Source organism: Phyllostomus discolor, chromosome 4, assembly GCF_004126475.2.
Source record: "Phyllostomus discolor isolate MPI-MPIP mPhyDis1 chromosome 4, mPhyDis1.pri.v3, whole genome shotgun sequence".
NCBI lineage: Eukaryota > Metazoa > Chordata > Mammalia > Chiroptera > Phyllostomidae > Phyllostomus > Phyllostomus discolor.
Window position 1 is genome coordinate 96,459,979 of NC_040906.2, and position 21,958 is coordinate 96,481,936.

At 37.7% G+C, this 21,958-nt stretch overlaps 1 protein-coding gene across 4 annotated transcripts in view; it reads right to left on the minus strand.

Annotated features, from left to right (window-relative positions):
- The window catches only part of NCKAP5 (NCK associated protein 5), a 1,018,052-nt gene that overhangs the window by 184,025 nt on the left and 812,069 nt on the right, over positions 1-21,958 (minus strand). For all 4 annotated transcript variants that reach the window (XM_036025027.1, XM_036025026.1, XM_036025025.1 and 1 more), the window contains 2 exons: positions 21,824-21,862; positions 13,392-13,511 (listed from right to left, as the gene is read on the minus strand). In XM_036025027.1, coding sequence (XP_035880920.1) covers positions 13,392-13,511; positions 21,824-21,862 — 159 coding nt within the window. The remainder of the gene's footprint in view (positions 1-13,391; positions 13,512-21,823; positions 21,863-21,958) is intronic.

The window sequence follows — 21,958 nt, forward strand, 5'->3', positions numbered from 1 at the left end:
TGCTGCTCTCACTTGATCCCAAAGCAACCTCATGGAGGGCATCTCATCAGTGAAATCCCTGCCCTGCAGGAGTCTTGTGTTCTTTCAAAATGCCCCTTCTACTCTCAGAGAGGCTCCTTCCTATACTCAGGGAACTTAATGTCTTTCTGGTACTTATTGCAGAAGAGAGAATCCCTGATGCACATTTCCCATATGTCTCCACGTCTGCCAGATGCCACCATGAAGCCACCGCAGTCCTCTGATTGTGCATGATGACAGTCACTGTCGGTGGGAGGCTGCCATCTGGGCCCTGCTGTTACTCGGAGCCAGTGAAGCATCACTGGACTGCCCCCCCTGTTGCTCTGCGGGTCTTTAAATTAGACCCTGGATCTGCAGGGCATGGCTGAAGGCCACTTCCATGGCTGGCACACAAGCAACCTGAAGGCCAGGCTGATCAGTTTTAGAAGCTGATAAGGCAAATTTACATCCTGGCTATGTGGGAAGTCAGGTAACTGCTCTAAACTTGGATGAATTTTGTTGCCTCTTCTCTTGGCTTCTTAGCTTATGGCTCAAGGAGAGGGGACTGATCAATCAGAAGGAAAAGCTTCCATTACTTTACCCAATCCTTCACTCACTCACTTACTCACCCACTCTTCCCTTCTTGTTTGCCATAGATTTCAATGCTCCCTTAATGATTTCTTTTTCTTTTAATTTCACTCCAACTGTATATATTATGGAAATACAACAAAGGCAGAGGTATAGACCTTTTAAAAAAGCAAAATATATACTTTTTAAAAAGGTTTTATTTATTTATTTTTAGAGAGAGGGGGAGGGAGAGAGAGAGAGGGAGAAAAACATCAATATGTGGTTGCCTCCTGGGGACCTGACCCACAACCTAGGCATGTGCTCTGACTGGGAATTGAGCCGGTGACCCTTTGGTTTGCAGGCCAGCACTCAATCCACTGGGCCACACCAACCATGGTGAAAAATATATACATTTTAAAATGTTTAATATGGTTGATTTTTTCCAATTTATCCGGATAAGTGAATATCCTTAAGAAGATGCCTTTGTGTTAATATGGTTGGTTGATTATTCAATTCTAGGTAGTTCTGTGTGGCTTGTTTATTATGAATGGTAAGCTCTAAGTCAGCAAAAAGTATAAATACCCAAGGTCTGCTTTTCATAAAGAAATAAAAGGAATAAAACTATGACTTAGGCATGTAGGTACAGGGGATTGTTACAAAAATACAAATAACTAGACAGGAAGAGACATGGTCTTTAAATGAAGATTATAATCTTGCTGCAGTAAGAAATGTTCCCCTTAATGGTGTTGTCATTAAGATGATGATGTAGGTCATTCCCAATTTCAGTACCCCTTTAAATAAGACTAACTTGCAACTCTCCATAACCAAGACACCACTGTGAAAATCCCAGAATGTGGGTTAAGGCTGAAGTAACTTCTTGGATCACAGAGACCAAGGAGGACTACACTAGAAGGGTAAAAGCAACAGCACCACTCTGGCCCCAACACCCCTTCCTCAGGATGGCACAGAGCCACACTAAGAGAGCCCATGGGGCCAATGGTTCCTCTAGTGGGGGAAAAGAGCCCCAAGTAGACATCCAGCTTCTTTAGAATTGTAGGGGTTCACACAGGTCTTGTCCACAAGGGTCTTGTCCCATGGGGATTGCAGGGAGAATCTGTGGGGCTTGATACTGGAGATCACAGTGGGCAGAGAAGGGGCGCAGGACTTATAGCAACTGGCACTTGGATCCGGGCAGACCAACTTTCTCCTTCCAGCAGCTAAGCACATACATACATGTGGGTATATGTATACAGGTATACACATGTGGGTATACATGTGTGGGTGTACACATATGGCTGTACACTAAGTACAGATTCCAGCTGATAGCTTTACCCATCTACAGAGCCCAACTGGTAACTCCATCTAGTCAGGTTACTTGATGCACAGCTCTGCCTGACTTGGGTCCCCAAAATAATGAACTATATTGGCTTTGGGACATGTTCTGATATCCTAGATGGGCAAGGAAACAAATCTGTAGCTCTGCCTACTATTGAATATTATAGGGAACTGTTCCACATGGTGTGGGAATGTAGCCCAGTTCCCACTTGGAAAGGCCAGTGGGAAGCAAGGTTCTGGTACACAGGACCCACACCCACAGATAGGTTCTCCTGTGGAGAATCAGGCCTGAATTGTACCTAGGCTGCTATGAGACTTGCTTTTGCTAAAACTCCCTCACCCTGGATTGAGGCAGCAAGTGCTTACTGTAACTTCTTAAAATCTAAGCTAAACCTCCCAAGTATGGAGTATAACCAGTTTAACCACTTTTCCCCTTGATCTGTAACATCCTTCTCTTTGAAGTAATTAGCAACATTCTTTCCTTTGTTATCTGTAAAAGGTAATCACCTGCAGTGAACCTGTGCATAGTAAATGAGGACCATCCTTGATGTAATGCACCCAGAAAAGCAATAAAAGCTTGTCCAGGCAGGGGTCAGGGCTCTCTCTCTCACTCAGAGAGTGGCTGTGCTGTCCCTTTTTCTCCACAGGACTTCTGTAGTCTGTGTGAATTTGTTCATAGCTGCCTGAACACATGAATCCTGCTGGCCAGGATCTGCATCAGAATATAGTGCCTTGCTTTTCCTGACCAGGAAACCTAATCTTATCATACAGAAAGCTGTATACCATAAAGCTCCTCTTAAACAGAGATCATAGCCAGCATCTCTGTCTATCTACAGAGCCCAGTTGGTGGCCATACTGGCCAGGCAACTTAATGCACAGTTCTGCCTGATTCAAGTCCCCAGACAGCAAGCTGTTCTGGCCTTGGAGACTGCTCTATTGCATGAGCTGGACAGGGGAATGGAATATGGCCCTATCTGCTAGTTATCATAGCTCTATCACTACTGACCAAGAAGCATAACCAGAGGACCCAGGAGTCCATATGGCCCACTCTATAGCTGCACTTGCAGGAATGTCCAAGCAAAGAACCCAGCCAGTGGCTCTACCCATCTACAAAGTTCAGTAAATAGTCTAGTCTTCCTGTCTGACCATAGAGTTCAGTAGACAGTTCTGCCTGATTCTGGTCCCTAGGCAATGAGCTATCCTGGCTGTGGAGTCTGTTCTATGGCTCTTCCCTGTGAGGGAAGCAAATTCACTGGCCCACCTAGCTGCTGAGTATGGCACCTGACTAGGAAGACTAACTAGTGAATCTGGGCAACTCTGGAGCCCATCCCACAGGTGTGCTTGGGCAAGAAACCAAGCCAGCAGTCCTATCTAACTGTTCCCAACCAGTGGCACCCCCAAACACAGATTTCAGGCAGCGGCCTTGCCCAAAAAGATACCACGTAGCAAGTTCCACTTGCCCAAGGATGCTACCAGCTGACTAGTCCAGAACCTCAAGTAAGCTGAGGAGTACTTCTACTGAAGCGATTATGTAAAATCTGGAGGAAGAGCCTGCTTACTCAAACATGCAGACAGCAATACAAAGAATCAAGAATCATGAAGAATCCAGGTAAACAGGACACTATCAAAGAACCTAATTAAGCTCTAATGATTGACCCTAAAGAAATAGAAAACTCTCTGACCAAGAAATCTGAATAATCCTCTTTAAAAAGTTTAGAATTCTACAAGAAAACATAAAAAGACAACTAAATAAATTAAAAATCTAAATATGAACAAGAAAACAAAAACCATTCAAAAACCAAACAATAATCCTTGAACTGAAGAATAAAATGGCTGAACTGAAGGATTCAGTAGAGAACTTACACATTAGATTCAACCAAGCAGAAGAATGAATCAGTAAATTAGAAGAAAGGTCATTTGAGATTATTTGGTCATTAGAGCAAAAAAAAAAAAAAAGAATGAGAAAGAGTTAAGATGTTAAGTCTATGGGGCACATGGATACAATCAAAAGAAATAATATACATGTGGTAAATAATTATTTTTGATGAGCAAACATGTAAAGTCTGGAAGACTTTTTAAAGTCTTATTTAAATGTACAACCAAGAATAGCAGAAATGAGGAGAGACAGACTTTCCTGAACAAATAAAAGCTGAGGGAAATGTTTATCACTAGACTTGCTTCACAAAAAATGGTATAGGGCATTCTCCTAGGTGAAATAAAAAGGTGCTTATTGGCATCATAAAAACATATAAATGTACATATAAATATCACTGGTAATGGTAAATATATAGTCAAAGTCAGATTCTCTACTACTGCAATGGTGGTGCATGGTTTCATTTTCTTAAGTATTAAAAATAGCTATAATTTATTGTTAGATATACAGTATGAAATATGTAATTTTATAAAATATATAATGAAAACATTTTAGAATGTGTAATTTTACAAAATTTTGCAATATTGCTATTTTGCAAAATTGTAATTCCAATAACCTAAAATGTGAGGGGGAGACAAAAAATGTAAAGTTTATATATGTTATTAAGGTAAAGTTGTTATCATCTTAAAATAGGATGTTAAAAACATAACATATCTTATATAAGCCTCATAGTAACCACAAAGGAAAAACCTATAATAGTTACACAAAAGATTATGATAAACAAGTAAAACACACTGCTACAAAGAGTCATCAAATCACAAAAGAAGGTTGCAAGATAAGAAACAAAGAACAAAGTATCTACAACACAACCAAAAAGCACCACAATGGTGCAGTTTGTTGGGAATCAACCTGAAAAGTGACAGGTTGACAGTTTGTTTTCTGGTAAGGGCACAAGTCTGAGTTGTGGGTTTAGTCCCTGGTTGGGATGTGTATGGGAGGCAACCAGTCCATGTTGCCTCTCTCACATTGATGTTTCTCTTCTTTTCTTTTGCCCATCCATCCCTTCTCTCCAAATATAAATAAATAAAATCTTTAAACACAAGAAAAAAGAAAAAAATAAATATCTTAAATAAATAAATTAACTTTATAGCTCAAGGAGCTAGAATAAAAAGAACAAATGAAGACCAAAGTTACATAAGGAAAGAAATAATAAAAATTAGAACATAAATTAACAAAATACTTAATAAGAAAACATCAGAAAAAATAACAAAACTAAGAGTTGTTTCTTTGAAAAGATAAACAAAACTGACAAACTTTTAGTTAGACTAACAAAGGAAATAATAGAGTACCAAATAAATAAAATAATATATGAAAGAGTTACCATTTGATACATTGCAAATGGTAACCACAGAAATACAAAGATCATAAGAGACTACTATGAACAGTCAGTCATACGCCAACAAACCAGAGAAGCTAGAAGAAATGGAAAATTTCTTAGAAACACACAACTTCCCAAAGCTGAATCATGAAGAAATAAAAAACCTGAACAGACCAATAACAATTAAAGAAATTGAATTAGTGATCCTAAGCTTCCCAACAACAACAGCAAAAACCCAAGACCAGGTGGTTTCACTGGTGAATTTTACTAAAGATTTAAATAAAAATGAATGCAAATTTTTTTAACTTTTCCAAAAGTTTAAATAGGAAGGAATACTTCCAAATTCATTATATGAGGCCAGTGTCACTTTGATAACAGCCAGATAAGGACACTACAAGAAAAGAAGACTACGGTCCAATACCCCTGATGAATACAGCAAAAGTTTTAAACAAATTACTAGCACCCTGACTTCAATGGTAAATATAAAAGGCTCACACACCATGATCAATTGGAATTCATCCTTAATATGCAAGATGGCTCAACATCCGCAAATCAAAAAATGTGATACATCACAATAACAGACAGATAAGAATCATGTAATCTCAAAAGATGTAGAAAAAGCATTTTGCAAAATTCAACACTTATTTATGATATAACTCTCAAAAAATGTGTATAGAAGAATTACACCTCAACCAAATGAAGGCCATATATGGTAAGCTCACAGTTAACATCATACTCAATGGTGAAAAGATGAAAGCTTTTCCTCTAAGATCAGGAATAAGACAAGGGTGCCCACTCTCACCACTGCTATTCAACATAGTACTAAAAGAGCTGACTAGAACAATAAGGCAAGGAATAGAAATAAATAGAATCAAAATTTGAAAGAAAGCAGTAAAGGTATCTCTATTTGCAGACGGCATAATTTCATAAAGAATTCATGTAGAAACTTAACACTTAACCAAAAATTATTAGAATTAGATCAAATCGTAAATTCAGTGCAGCTGCAGGATACAAAATTAACATAAAGAAATCAGTAGTATTCCTATACACTGAAAATTAGTTATCTGAAAAAGAAGTAAAATAAACAACCCCGTTTAAAGTAACACAAAAAACACTAAAATATTTTGAATAAATCTAACCAGTGAGGTAAAAGATTTCTACACTGAAAACTGTAAGACACTGATGAAAGAAACTGAAGATGACACAAATAAATTGAAAGCTACCTTATGTTAATGGATTGAAAAATTAATGTTAAACCCTGGCTGGCGTAGCTCAGTGGATGGAGCGCGGGCTGGGAACCAAAGTGTCCCAGATTCGATTCCCAGCCAGGGTACATGCCTGGGTTGCAGGCCATAACCCCCAGCAACCGCACATTGATGTTTCTCTCTCTCTCTCTATCTCTCTAAAAATAAATAAATAAAATCTTAAAAAAAAGAAAAATTAATGTTAAAATGTCCATACCACCTAAATCAATCCATAGATTCAATGTAAAACTTATCAAGATACCAATACATTTTTTTACAGAAATAAAAAATTGTAAAATTTGTTTAAAACCACAATAGATCATGAATAGCCAGAGCAATCCTGAAGGGGAAAAAGAAAAACTGGAGACATCAAACTTCCTGGTTTCAAACTATATTACAAGGTTATAGTAATCAAAACAGCATGGCATTGGCTTAAAAACAGATACATTGACCAATGAAATAGAATCAACAGCCTAGAAATAAACCCAAATATGTATGGCTAATTAACATTTGAATAGAATACTCAGTGGAGAAAAGAGGGTCTCTTCAGTAAATGGTGCTGGGACAACTGTATGTATATTCACATGCAAAAGAATGGAACTAGACCACTATTTTATACTAGTCACAAGAATTAATTCAAAATAGATTAAAGACTTAAATATAAGACGATACAACATAAAACTCCTAGAAGAAAAGAGAAAAAAACTCCTTGAAATTGTTCTTTGAAGCAATTTCTTGGATATAACACCTGAAGCACAAGCAACCTAATACAAAATAAAGCAAAAAGAGTACGTAAGATGGAAAAGCTTCTGCACAGCAGAAGGGGAACCAACCATCAACAAAATAAAAGGCAACCTACTAAATGGGAGAAAATATTTCCAAACCACACATCTAATAAGGTATTAATATACCCAAAATTAAAAAAAAACTTGTACAACTCAACATTAAAAAATAATCAGATTAAAAAATGAGAAAATTACCTGAAGAGACAGTCTTCCAAAGAAAACATGTACAGATGGCCAATACACACATGAAAAGATTCTCAACATCAGGAATCACCAAGGAAATTCAAATCCAAACCACAATGAGACATCACCTCACACCTGTTAGAATGGCCATCATTTGGAAGCAGTCTAAGTGCCCATCAGTAGATGAGTGGATAAAAAAGCTCTGGTATATACACACAATGGAATACTACTCAGTCATTAAAAAGGATAAAATATTACCTTTTGTGACAACATGGATAGACCTGGAGAGTATTATGCTAAGTGAAGTAAGCCAAACAGAGAAAGACAAGTACTGTATGATTTCACTTACATGTGGAATCTAATGAACAAAATAGAAACAGACTCATAGATGCAGAGAACAGACTGACAATGGTTGGAGGGGGGAAGTAGGGAGGCTGATTGAAAAAGGTAAAGGGATTAAGTGAAAAAAATTCATAGACAGACAATGTTATAGAGATTACTGGAGGAAAAGAGGGGTGGAGAAGGTAGGAAAGGGGAAAGAATCGATAAATGGTGATAGAAGGAGACTTGTCTTGTGGTGGTGATCACACAATTCAATGTACACATGCTGTATTGTAGAACTGTACCCTTGGAACGTATATAATTCAATAAAAAAGACAATAGATACAAGTTTTGGCGTGGATGTGGAGAAAAGAGAACCCTTGTGCACTGTTGGCAGGAATGCACAATAAATTGGTGCAGCTGCTGTGGAAAACAATATGGAGATTCCTCTAAGAATAGAACTAAAGAGAACTAAAAATAGAACTACTGGTACCTATGACCCAGCAATTCCACTGCTGGGCATATAGATCAAGGAAATGTATCATGACTATCTCAAAGAACCTTTACCTCCATATTTATTACATCATTATTTACAATAGCCAAGACATGGAAACAATCTAAGTGTCCCTAACTGGGTGAATGGAAAAAGACATTATAATATATACTTATGCTAAGTAGAATAAGTCAGACAGAGAAAGGCAAATATTATATCATCTCTTTTATGTAGCATAAAAAATAAACTCATAAAAGCAGAGAATAGATTGATGGTTGCCAAAGGTGTGTGGTGGTGGGGTCAGGGAAATTGACCAAGTTAATCATAGGTACAAATTTCCATTTATAAGATACATTAGTTCTGGAGAGCATGGTGACTATAGCTAACAATATTGTGTTGTATATTTGAAATTGCTAAGAGAGTAGATCTTAAAGTTCTCATCACAAGAAAAAAATAGTAACTATGTAAGGTGCTAGATGTTCACTAAACTTACATATCTCAATAAAACTACAAGGAAAAGTATAAGGGAAATGAGATTATTGCATAAAAAATCAAGCAAATAAACAAAGAAAAGAAAATATCTCCCAACACACAAAATTAAATTAAAATTAAATTAAATTAAAAATGTCTATATGTAAGTATTAAGTTATCAACATACATACTAAGTATTTACCACGAACAGGGATTATATCTGTGGAAGGGTAACATGCCACTTTCACAAAGTTCTTGTCCTCAAGTAGATTACTGTTTAGGTGAAAAGAAAAGTTAACATGCAACCCCTAGTGCCTGGGGTTGCACTACATGATATCCACCATTAAGGGATAGATGAAGATTACAATTCCATATTGGACCATGAACTGCTTAATTGTGTGGCATGAGTCATCAATGCCAGAGGAGCTCCAGCAAGGCAATATGAAGGGAGAACCACATTGACCTTGGAATGCTCCTGAGAGGTGGCAGCATTGGTTGTTTCTCAGAAAACAGGATTCAGGCTGGTGGACAGGTAAGTGTGTAGTTGAGTGTCCTGCCAAATAAGACTCTTGGATAGATTTATACTCTGAAAATAAAGATTTAGTATAGGGAAAAATATCAAAAGCACATGTAGAATTCTAAAATCCTCTCAGCTCATCTAAAATAATATAAAATAAAGCACTAGCAAACAAAAAAGTCAGCACTCCTAAGAAGTGGCAGCAAATTTTTACACTTTTTTTCTAAGTTGTCGAGATTTTGAACTGTGTGAATAATCTACATTATAACATTCTTTTCTTTTTATCTTGGCCTAAGGATATGGGTACCAGGAGTCTTTGAAATAACAGATAAAAAGGAAAAGAAAAAACTGTGTTAGGTGAAAAATATGAGACTGATGTACTTTCAAGATGATAATACCGATATCCAAAACAAGACAAAAGCAGGAGAAGGGAAATTCTTGGAGGCCACAAATCAAGAGCCTTTCAGGAATGCATAAAAATGGTAGGCTCCTTATTACAATTACATTGCAGGAGCCTCTGATCTGACTTGGTCACAGGTGTGGCATTTAATCAAAATGTCAGAGTAGGAATCAGAAAAATGCCCCTCATGTCCATTTGTGTTTTATGCAGAGGGCACAGAGAAAGGAGATAAAAGGGAGGAATTCAAGTCTTACTATGGACTTAAATCCCCACTCTGTCAGTTACCAGCTGGTGACTTAGCCTCTCTGTGCCTGTGTCCCCATTTGCAAAATGGGTACAGTGATAGTTTCTACTCAAGGGTCATAATGGAGATTAAATTGGTGAATACTGTAGGGGTTATAGAATAGTACTTGATACACGATAAACACAATGTATTTGTTAAATAACATTTTTGGTAGAGCCAAATAAGCTTCATTGCTTAGGGATCCAAATATTAGTGTTCTCCAACATTTGTTTGTTTTTGCATCAAATACATGCTTTGTGCATTGTGTATGATTTCTAGTGTTTGGTTTTCTTAACAGTGGGACAAGAATTCAAAGGCACTTGAGAAGCAGTCTGCACTCAGAATGCCTCTATGCTTAACACAGTTCCCTGTGTCCCACAACTTTTTTACAGTTAGACCTATATTTTATTTGATTATAACCATTCCTTTTTAGTGACTTCCCTTTCTAGATGCTTCAAAGCACTCAACCTTGTTTTATAGAAACAATTCTTTTTGTACCATATACCATTGGTTTATATAGTAGTTAAAAATATACATACTTACCATGATATGGACTACTGGCATAAACATACTGAGTTACAAACACAATTCATTCACAGTGAGCATTCAAGTGAACTTGTAAGAGTAGTAAGCATACTTAGTATAGAGCTCTCTGCTAGTTGCCCACATTCAGTAAATTGAGTGTTGTTTAGTATATGATATACAAGAGGAAACAGTGAGTATCTGTTAATCTGGCCAGTAGTTCAAGTAAGTTCAATTAGAGACCCTAGTTCCATTAAGACCATTAGTTTTAGATTTCATTTGCTATTCTGGCTTCTCAATTCCTTAGAAGTTTGCTCAAATTGTTGATTTTCATAGAGTAGGCCCTCTTAATCTGATTTGTGACTACACACAGTCCCAGTGATATCAATCTGAAAATTGGAACAGAGAAATTTATTGCCATTCTTAACATTTTAATTTTCAAGTTAGGATTTTTTCTTTCCCACCATGGAACTAATGATTAGTAAGTTTCCTAGAATCTGTCAACTAGTTCTAGAAGTATCCCTTTAATGTCCCTCCTAAACAAGAAGTTGCCCAATAGTATCCATGCAATCTTTTATTCTCTATTTTGGAGGGACAAATAATTGACTGTTTCTTATAAATTATTTTCTTTTCCACTTTTTGTGATATATCTACTAAAATCACAATGGGTTGTTTCAATAGTCTTCTTTCTATATTTCTCTGTAGGTGGCTACTTCAGATTATGGAGAACCATCAGACTGTATTCAGCAGATGACAACTAAAACAGTTTCCTAAGATTTGCAGAAAACTATTTGGAAACCCATTTTCCTGAATCTCCAGTCCATGGGCAGAAGCTAGAAGGTCTATAATATTTGGGACCAGGCACAGAGGTGCATTTGCAGTGTCCACCAACCACACCCTCAAACAGACTGACTGGGCTGATCTGACATGGCTGCACAGTTCCAAAACCTCCAGATAAGACAGAAGTTCAGAAGAAGACACGGAGGCATAAAATTATCTCAAGTGTATGCAAAATAACTCTCCAACTTGCAGAGAAAGTTTGTGTCATTTACTCACCCTTCCATTCATCAAGCAATTACAGAGCTGCTATAGGTGCAAAGCAAGCTCAGACTACTTTTCCTTTAGCCAATGCTCCAGATGTATTTGTGCCACCTGAATGAATACTCATGAGTCTAATAATAGACAGACCACCTAAAAAGCCAGCAACTTGTCTAATTGTGAGCTGTAAGGTGTTAGAGGGTCGGCATCACACTTTCTATCACTCTCCTTCAGAGAGCTATTTACAGCTTTTCCTTTTCAAGTGCCATTTACATTACAATGGCTCTTGGAAATGTGTTGGCTGAAAACACCCAGTGAATAAACAGTGACTTCTATTGTAAGCATATACACCATTCCCTGACATTTGAATATGCATTTAAGAAATTTGTGACAGCCAATGAAAAAGCTTAAATATCTATGGCACACGTCTTTACTGTGGAAACAAATCATTGTCATTCATAAACAGACAGTACACAGATCTTTAAATATTGTTTCAGAAAAGCCGCAAGTTAAAACAGAGAAAACAGAAAAATTCATCAACATGCAACAGCTGTTAAAATTATAATATTGGTTGATTATGAGAGAGGAAAATAAATACAAGTTTTTACAGATGCAAGATTCTCTATGACCAACGTTTATTGGAGCTGAGACTAGGAAACAGAATAAAGATAGGAGATTTTTTTTTCCACACTAGTTTTGAGTCATAAATTATGAATTATGCTCTAGCAGATAAAGTAGAGAGGAAATTAACTTAAGAGATGAGATCTATTTTACAATTCAGAAAGCTGTTTTATTTTTATTTGGGGGGATTACATTTTGATGCTTAGTTTTACCAAACATCTTTCTTTTTGAAATGAACCGCAATTTTTCATTATTTCTCTGAGGAGTCAGGGAAAGTTATTTATGCCAAAGTTCAGAGGATAAATTAGCAATACAGTCTCAACTATCTGGAAAAGTGCTGTCCCGCAGAACCTCCTCAGATGATGGAAATGTTCTATATACACACTGTCTAATATAGTAGCCACCCACCATATGTGGCTTTTCAACACTTGAAATGTGCCTACTTTGACATAGGAACTTCATTTTAGTGTAATCTAATTTTCAGCTTCAATAGTGCCATGTGGCTAGTGGCTACCATGGTGGGCAGTGTAGTTCAGAAGACACCCCAGTCTTTTCCTTTTTTCTCAGCCAGTGAGACCAGGCATCTGGGGGTTATTTTTTATAAATTAATGGTATATTGTCCCTGTGAAACCTCATATACTCTTTGTAAGCTGAGCCTCAGAATGTTCTGAGCAAAGCTTGTTTGAGCAAATATACACATTAGTAGGATTTTTAAAAAACAGAAAACAGCAAAGACCTGCCATCCAGTCCCCTTTGCTAATTCATGTGTTTTCCTGTGGTCGGATATATTCTTGAGAACTTTGTCAGCTGATAGTTTGACTATTTACAACTTTGCAACTTTGCATGCTATAAAGGCAAGTAAAGAAAGAGTTTGGTGGGAGCATTTAGACAAAGAGAACTTGTAAAGCACTGAGCAGATTATAGAAAGTACTGTGTTACGAGGAGGAATGAGAGAGAGAAGAGAGACAGAAAGAGAGGAGAGAGAGGAGAAAAACAAACCCCAGGCATTACATAAAATTCTTCCTTGCTTTTATTATGCAGTATAAGATTACTAATACTTGTCCCCCCAAGTAATCAATTATTTTCTAATTCCTTTCCATGATTTTGCCAGTTTACTAGAGAAGACCTTCTGATGGTCTCTTCTACTGTTTATTATTTGTTGATGCATTTTTATCTACATGTAGCTTTAAAAAGTCAGAAATTTGAGAGATGTTCAATTTTAATGGCATCCCTTGAGAAGGAAAGAATCAAGGTTCTGAAAAAATAGGCCTTACCTATGGAGATATTGACAATTTTTGAACTTAAGTAACTTCTTGTGGATAGCATTTCAGTAGCAAAGACAGTTTTCCACAAAACCACATACCTGCAGGAGCAGATCGGAAGTTGGTCTGAGTCGCTGTTGGAATAGGATACTTAACGTTCGATTCTGCTGTTCCAAATCAAACACTCTTGTTTTCAACTTTACACACTCTTCCCTTAGATCCTGCAACAAACACATGGAAAGAAAAAAGTCTGTGACTGAAAAGTTCCTTAGCATATTATGACCATATTTTATCTGATATTTCAGACACATTATAATATAAAGTAAAAAATAATATTTTTGTTTTTCAAAGCCCCCAGAAATAAGTCACATACAATATTTTCTTCCACAGCTCATTGTCTGACAGAATTATTGTGTGCAGGAAAGACCTTTCTTTTTCTTTTAAAAGCACCTTGAAATCAGAAATGCATTAATCTAGCCTGCTATTGTTGAAGATGGTGAATCTTAGCGATACAAAGTCAATTTAAGTTTCCACCTATATATTTTGCCTTTTGATTGTCTTCACAAAAGCAATCAAAAAGCACAAACCACAAGGACAATAATGTTTTTTCGGTGAATAGAGATCTGATGAACTAAAGAAGCTATCACTTTTGATGGAGCCTTTCCTTGTCATTCGTGGAAATGAGTTGAAATTCTCAGTGCTGTAGCTAATAGAGTCAGTGAGGCATTTAGTGGGAAACTTGCCCATCCACTGAATTAGTGGATCTCTAAATCCTTTGGGGCATTTTGATCTTTGCGCTGGGAAAGTAGAGTAAATGTACCTTGTCATCCTTAGAGAGCAGCTCTCCTGAAGAGTTCAAACACTACAGTGACCTTTCCCAACTTGCATGAGAGCAGCTGACAGAGCATTAGGATTCTCTGGATTCCCACCAAGGAGCAGCCTTCCAAACTGACTTGCAATAAAGACACTTATAGTAGGTAAATATCTACACCCTCTTTGATGGAGTTCAAGAAAGACTAGAATAACTCCCCATTTCGAGGTTCATCAAAAGCTGACTCCTTTCTATATTTTGAACTTTACCTTTCACTATTTCATGATTTTTCATGCAAAGAACAAGGGTCTGCTTGTTGTCCTCCAAAGCTCCCCACATTCCCACCACCCTCTTCCCTCTGCCACAATCACTTTCCCTCTTCAGCCATCTCTTTCTCCAGTCCAAGCCTGGCTCTCTGATCAACATTCAATTCAAATTCTATTTAGCTCCTCTCTAACTATGACATGTGCCATAATCTGGTGTCCCTCGAAGACTCCTCTCTTTTTGGACCTCCAACCAGCCCTCCAAGCCTCTTCTATGTTATTTAGCATATACAACTTTGAATTGATTTTCTGTTTCATGCTCTAGACATATCTTGTCCATTAGATGGTACATTCCTCAAAAGGTAAGCATAAGAAGATATTCAAATAATAAATAGCACAAGCATATCATTTTTATATTCTTTATTTTTTGTTTTTTAATTTTTTATGTTTTATTTTATTTGTTTACTTTGTTATTGTTGTTCAAGTACAATGTTCTCTGTTTTCCCCCCACCACTTACCTCTCACCCTAGCCATCCGCACCTCCCACCCTCAATCCTACCCCCCTTTGGCTTTGTCCATGTGTCTTTTATACACGTTCCTTGATGACCCTTCCTTATTCTATCTCCTAGCACAGCATCACATATAGTAGGACCTTAACAAACTTCTGCAATTATTTTGTTAAAGGGAATGATAATGATAAATTCTATTCTCTAGTGATGGTATCATAAAGAAAGTTAAAGTTTCTCAACACTTCTACTTTGTCCATCTATGGATTAAAACTCTGTAAGCAAGAGAGAGCACCAGTCAACAGCTCTGACCCCCAGGGCCTAAACAGGCATCACAAATGTGAGTGGGCCTGTTCCATAACCTTGTGTCAAGCTAAGTATGAAGCTGGAAACAATCAGCTGCTGAGGCTTTTCCTGAGGAGCCACATCATATCCACACTTATTCGTTATATTTATGGGGGTGGGTCGGGGAGAGGAGTCAAAGAAACAGGCCAAGGTGTAGCCCACTGCACAGCTTCCTCACCTTTTTAGTTAAATGGGTGCAGCTTATGCATGGGATGTCTTCAACTGATTGCTGCCTACAAGTGCAAGTAGAGAAAGAAATGCCATGTTCAGAACGAGGCTCCTGAGGCTCCTGGGTGCAGGACCTAGGAGGGCAGGGGGTGTCAAGGGTGGGATTGGGAGTGTGAGTGCCCGTGCACAGGAGCATGCAAGCCGTTTGATGGAGGCCATTTTGGGGGCCTAGGTGTGGTTCAAATTAAAAGGCTAAATTTATTTTCTTCATTTAGAATTCAACCTCTGTCTGTGTCTCATTAGTGCTAATGTTTGTTATTAGCATGTATATAACACGTCCTGCTCCCAAACACTAATCGTTTTTACTACTGCTAATTAAGTAATTAATAAAACTTGACTCTGAGGTAAATAAATATTAATAGTACCAGTTGGGTGGGAAAACCACTTATTCTTATTTGCATGTGAAGGTGTGGGAACAAGAACAAACAAATGTGGATCTGCAAGGAGAAAGGAGACCTATAAGGAACACCATCAGCAATTTTTAGCAGCAAAACTGAGAATAACTTGAAAGAGTTCTTCAGATGGGTAAAAAAATTAAAAGAAGAAAGAAAAAATCAATATGTACTATAGAGAGTTTTGTACAAGTGTCCGATTTCAATGGTCATTACTAAAGGCAGTAAAAGTTCATTAGCAGAGATGCAGTTTATCAACCTGGAGGACTGTTGGTCACCCTTGGTTCATCTAGACCAGCACAGGGCAGAGGGTGGAGTGGAAACTGTAGGAATTTGACCCTGTATTACAATCAACTGACAAACAGAATTGAGCTGGGCTGAAAATTCATAGGCATAGAAGAATTGCCTGTGTTGTTCTTTTAAACATTCTTGTTCTCTTCAGTGAAACTGTAGAGAGCAGCTGATGCCAGACAGCTATTACCCCAGGGAACTACAATCAAAGCTATGTATGTGTGCTCATGCACACATGTATAAACAGAACTGGGCCGGATAGATGGAAAGAGAGAAAGAAAAACAGCAGTTTCTCTGACTACTACAGCAGCACCTGGGCAGAGCCGCAGCCGGCATCTTCAATTCCTCCACGCCCGCAATGGGATCTGACACAAAGGGGCATATGATGACTGAGGGCTGGGACAAGAGCTACTGCTCTGACACCGTCAGTTACAAAGGTGAGAACGAGAGTATTCCTCCCAAGTAAATCCCTAGAAATAAAATAACTTTCCTCTGTTTAGATGCTGTTGTCTGGGACTGAGGCTCACAGCAGGTGCTGGACTGTCTGTCCTCTCGCACAGCCCTCCCTTTGCTATGACTCCCTGGCATGGCTCAGGCCTCCAATGGAGGCTCCCATTGAAAACACAGGGTTGTGTCTTCTGAAATTAAAAGAAAGACACAATATGTAATTTTATCAGTGGGAAATAATGCCAAAAGCTTTACTTAATTGAATTTCATGGAAGAAAGAATAATGGCCTTTGAATTCAAGAAAATAGACCTGTTTGCCTTGCAATCTGTATGTCACTAGCATTTGGAAACAGAGTAAAGAATTACAGCTGAATGTGAGGGCAAAATATACTGAGCAATGTCATACACTGATCAAAAAGGGCTCTGTGAATCTTACTAATCTCAAATCCTAACTTCTCTGGTCCACCGATACGTTGCAAGTTTCACCTGCACCGGATTCACTGCTATTCAGTTCCTGTGGAGTACAGTTACTTCATGCATTCAGAGCAAAACCATTACCTGGCTCCTTGTCAAAGTAAATTAGAGAAAATGCTGATTTCTTGGAAGCAGGATATTTACTGACATTATCATTAGAGTATTGTGGAAAACTATTTAAATCTGATTTTTCATGTAAAAATGATATTACCATGGTATAGCTATTCCAGATGCAGTGTTTATTGTGGGAATACATCACATTGGGAGGTAAGGGGCCTGGGCTCTGGGCACACATGACCTTGAGGAAACAACTTATGCTGGTTGGGCCTCATCTGTAAACTGAGCTTCTGTACAAAACCAGGGTTTCAGAAGCAAGACTGTCCTAGTGGCTTCATGAGGTGGCTTGTGAAGAGCCACCTCAACCACTTTCTGAAACTTAATGGACACCAGATCTACCAGCTTCTCTCTTCTAAGTGACTGTCACTGATACGTTCCTTTCTCTTTCAAGGGTTCTAAGACTTTTTTGAGAAGAAAAGCTGTTTCTGGAAAAGGCTGGCCACATTTTGGACTAACCAAGGACCTCAACATCAAACACTATTAAAAGGCTAGGCAGGTCACCAAATGTGTGACCAAACCAGGCCAGCTCTCATCAGTAGGAAGTGATAAGTTCTGTGCTAAACCGAATAGTATGAGCCTTTATCCCAAAGACATTTGGATTAAAACAATTTAAGTCTGGGTGATAGCTAAACAGTTCATGTAATTAGAGTGAACTGAGACCATTACCAAACTAGTTGACAGTTTCAGGATTAAATGCTCTCTCAAGTCCCTGGCAATTGTGAAGTTCTACGGTCCAAATCAAGATTGATGTTGAGAAAGCTTGACTCCGGATTTACAGAGTCAGCTTTGATTCCATACATAGAAAAGTCTAAATGTTCTTGCTGGTGAGTTCTGGCAATGTTTCCAGAAGTTCTAAGAAATTTATTGGCTACCTTGCTCTTTTGTTTTATTTCCTGCAATCATAACTAATGATTGGATTTCAATCCACCTGTTAATTTTCATAATATCTCCTCTGCCTGCTGAACTATAGTGGGAAAAACAGTAAGTGATTGAAAGGGATCATTAGGCTGGATGGTACAGAGGACAAGAGCATGGAATTTGAGTGCAATTACCTCAGGGGAAAGGATAGGCTTTGCTACTTCTGACAAATAGAACTGGGCAAATTGTTTTTTTACTCTTATCTCACAGGGCTGCAGTGAAAACAAAATGGCTCAGTGCATTTCAAGTGCTGGACATGGGGTGCGACTCCTTTTAAGTGCACAGTAAATACAGGGGTGGGCAAGAGTAGGTTTATAGTTGTTGGTGTGGAGAATAATATAATATTATGATACAATAATAAACTTTGTGTCATGTATCCAACTGTAAACCTACTTTTGCCAAGCCCTGTATAGGCAGACCCTCTTCAAGGCACCAGGTCCTATACACACCACTGCTAGACAAGTGGGCCCAGATGGCCTGACTGCCCCTCCTACAAAGGAAACTTGTGGGAGTTTGAAGCTCTTTCAGTTTCAAGCTACAAAATTGTCTTGCTTCTATTTGAATGGCTATATTGCCAGATTCAAGATACAGGAGCATTATTCTATGTTGGTGAAAAAAAACCACCATATAACTATTTGGTTACCCTAAAGAACATGCAGCTAAGGCTGAGGTTGTTGATGTACTGAAAAATAGCTGCAGGGGAAAATGCTTTTCTTCCAAGTTTGGTGTTAGTGGTACACACACACACACACACACACACACACACAGAAGAACCTACAAGAGTTACACTTTCAGTGAACATAATGGACTTAATGAAGATAAAATGTATTTCAGACAAAAATATGAGTTTAGCACAATTACTGATTTTTCTTGCTCTTGCCAACTTAAGCCTATGATTGGAGTCATAAATGGACATGAGCTGGGTTTAATATTGTCACTTTAGCATTATGGGTTTAAAGGAGGTACAATACAGTCTGCTCTCTTAAGGGAATCCACAGAGTTTCAAGATTAATTGAATTAGCTGACTAGGGCAATATATATGCACTTAACAGAAACTGGTAAGTATATGGAAATAATTTTTTCTATTATTATTGTGGAAAGAAGTCCATTCTGTTACTTCAGGATGCTTATCTGGGTCGATTCAGGGTATGCCATGAAAAATGATTCTTGGGTTGCCCAGAGAAGAGCTGAAACCACAACAGATTTGCCTTTGGGTCTTAATAAATAATATATTCTAAAACTGAATAGTTATGACTCTAATTCACATCAAGGATTATTATTGTGAGTTGGATAAATCACTCAAGATTTCTGTTTTTACTCTGTGCCTCTTTAAGAGGTACATTCTCTTTAGAATTAGTTTTCTCATCTGCATTTTAGAGACATTTTATTTCCTATATTGTGCTCTTAATTAAAGAAGTTTCTGTCATTGTTGCAGCAATTTGACAGTCCCTATACAAACTGGGAAGCACATGTGTCTGCAGAACATGGTTCTTGTGGAATCTCGGAGAGCCCTGGAATCCCCTCCTGCCTGATTGTGTCCCTGAGGTATGCAATCTCACAGTAACATGTCCTTCTGTATCTCTGTTTAACTGTACTGAGATGGATTTATCTGTTTACTAGTTATTACTTGGATTTGCGTAGCTATTTTTTTTTTGAGGCTGACCTGAAGAGTCCCATTTTCCTTTATATTGTACCAGACAGTTTCCTTGTCTCTTTTCTGAGGCACCATTTAAAAAGACAGGCATGGGAAATCTTTCAAAAGTTACGTATAGCGCTGCAACAGTGCTCCCTTCAGTCCTTAGGTTTGCAATTAAACAAGCTTACAGTTTCTAATTGGAGGAAAGTCACTGAGAAATTAAAGCCTTTGAAAAAGAAAAGGCATTCAAATACGTTGTGACAGAAAGTGTAAACATTCTTCAACATCTGTTTCTTCCCTTCTTCCACAATATTATGCCAACAAAATGTCAGCTAGACACATATCCAGAACAAAGACTTCATTACCAGCTAGCTTCCTTATATGTAGCTCTGTGATTAGGGTCTGTTCAAGGAGATGTAAGGAGATATGAAAGCTTTTGAAAGTGCCTTTTAAAAGACAGCTGGTGTGTGCCTTTTACCCATTTCATTTTCTTCAGCTTTTTTTCCTTCCTGATGGTTGGAATGTAGATGCGATGACTGGAGCTAGAGCAGCCATGTTGGACCTTGAAGTAACCTCAGAAGTGGAGGGCATGTCTCACTGAATGACAAGATAGAAACCAGGAGTGGCAGGAACTCCATGGACTTTATGGAGCAGTGTCTCCATACCAGCCCTGTACTATCTTCCTGCAGATTTAGATGTGAGAAATAAATAACATTCTTAGCTTATGTAGGCCACAATTATTTTGGATTTTTGTAACTCGCAATGGAACATAATTCTAACTTTACATAAGCATACTCACATCTCATTACATTATGTGATGTTCATGTAAACCTGATGTTAAAGTAAAACCTGAAGCATTTAAAATCAGGAAGCATCAGGAAGCATGGTATTTTGACAGAAGTAGTTGGAGGAGAAACTCTAAGAAAAATGTTTTCATCATCCCTTTATAGTATAAATTTAAAATAATATTTAAGTATATCCATGAGAAGTGGTCAACCCCTAATAAAATTATTTTCAATTAAAAAACAAAATGTCATAAATTATTTTTGCTCTCATTAGCCACATCCTCCTTGAATAAGCCATGTGATTTAAGATTTCCTTTTATAGAGGACGTCTCCATCTCACAGAGAAGTAATAGAATAAACAAAATGTGAAAGACCTAGAATTTAGCACCTGAGAAACATTATGGAAAAAGATGAGAAAAGGTCAATAAAATTCACCAGCCAAATGTGGGCAAATACCTCTATTTACCAACTCTGACCTTATAATATGATGTATTGTCTGAAGACAGAATAGGAAGACAGCAAAGAGGCAAGAAATTTCATGTTTAGAGATTACTTTTTGTTTTTCCCCTAACTTGATCACAAGATAATTGACAAATATAATCACATGTATTTAAAGTGTACAATGTGATGATTTGACATATATTACATTGTGGAATAATTACCAATATTAAGATAATTAACATATCCATCACTTCACATCGCTTTTTGTGTGGAGGGGTGTGTGTGTGCGGGGGGGGGTGGCGAGAATAAGATTTACTGTTAGCAACTGTTGAGTATCCAATAATACTGCCATTTATTGTATATTTACCACCACCGTAAGAACTGCTCTTCATGCTTCATTTCATAAAAGAAGCACAGCAATTCTGGGAGGTGGGCATCATTACCCCATTTTACAGAAGAGGAACTAAGGCCCAGAGAAATTAAATGACTTTCATAACCCCAAAAGACCTCTTGCTAAAATTTTGGCTTCTCTTAATGCTGTCTGTAAGAGGCTATTCATTTTATAAGAATTGGAGGGATCCATCAACCTATCCAATGTTTACATTTACTAAGTGAAAATGATAGGTTTAGTACTCATGTGAGTACATGGAGATCTTTCGTCTTCAAAGGCTTTCTATTACTTTACCAAGAGTTTAAATTTTAGGCTTCTGTTGGTCATTGATGTACTTCATATACCATCTAAAACACACACAATTTTAACTTAAGTGAATAAATAGGTAAGTATTACATCTATCAATCACAATTTCCTAGTTTAACAATATGAGTTCCAATCTATTCACATAGGTACTTTGAAAATAATAAAGCCAGAAAGTGACCTACCTTTTGTGTGAGTAGAGCTTGAACAACTTGGTTGGCTACCTTTAAAAAATAAAGAAAAGAGTTGTCATTATAATAGTGAGGCTTTACACCTATGGACTCTAATTTACCACTAAGTTTCTCACAGCTTGCTGTAGC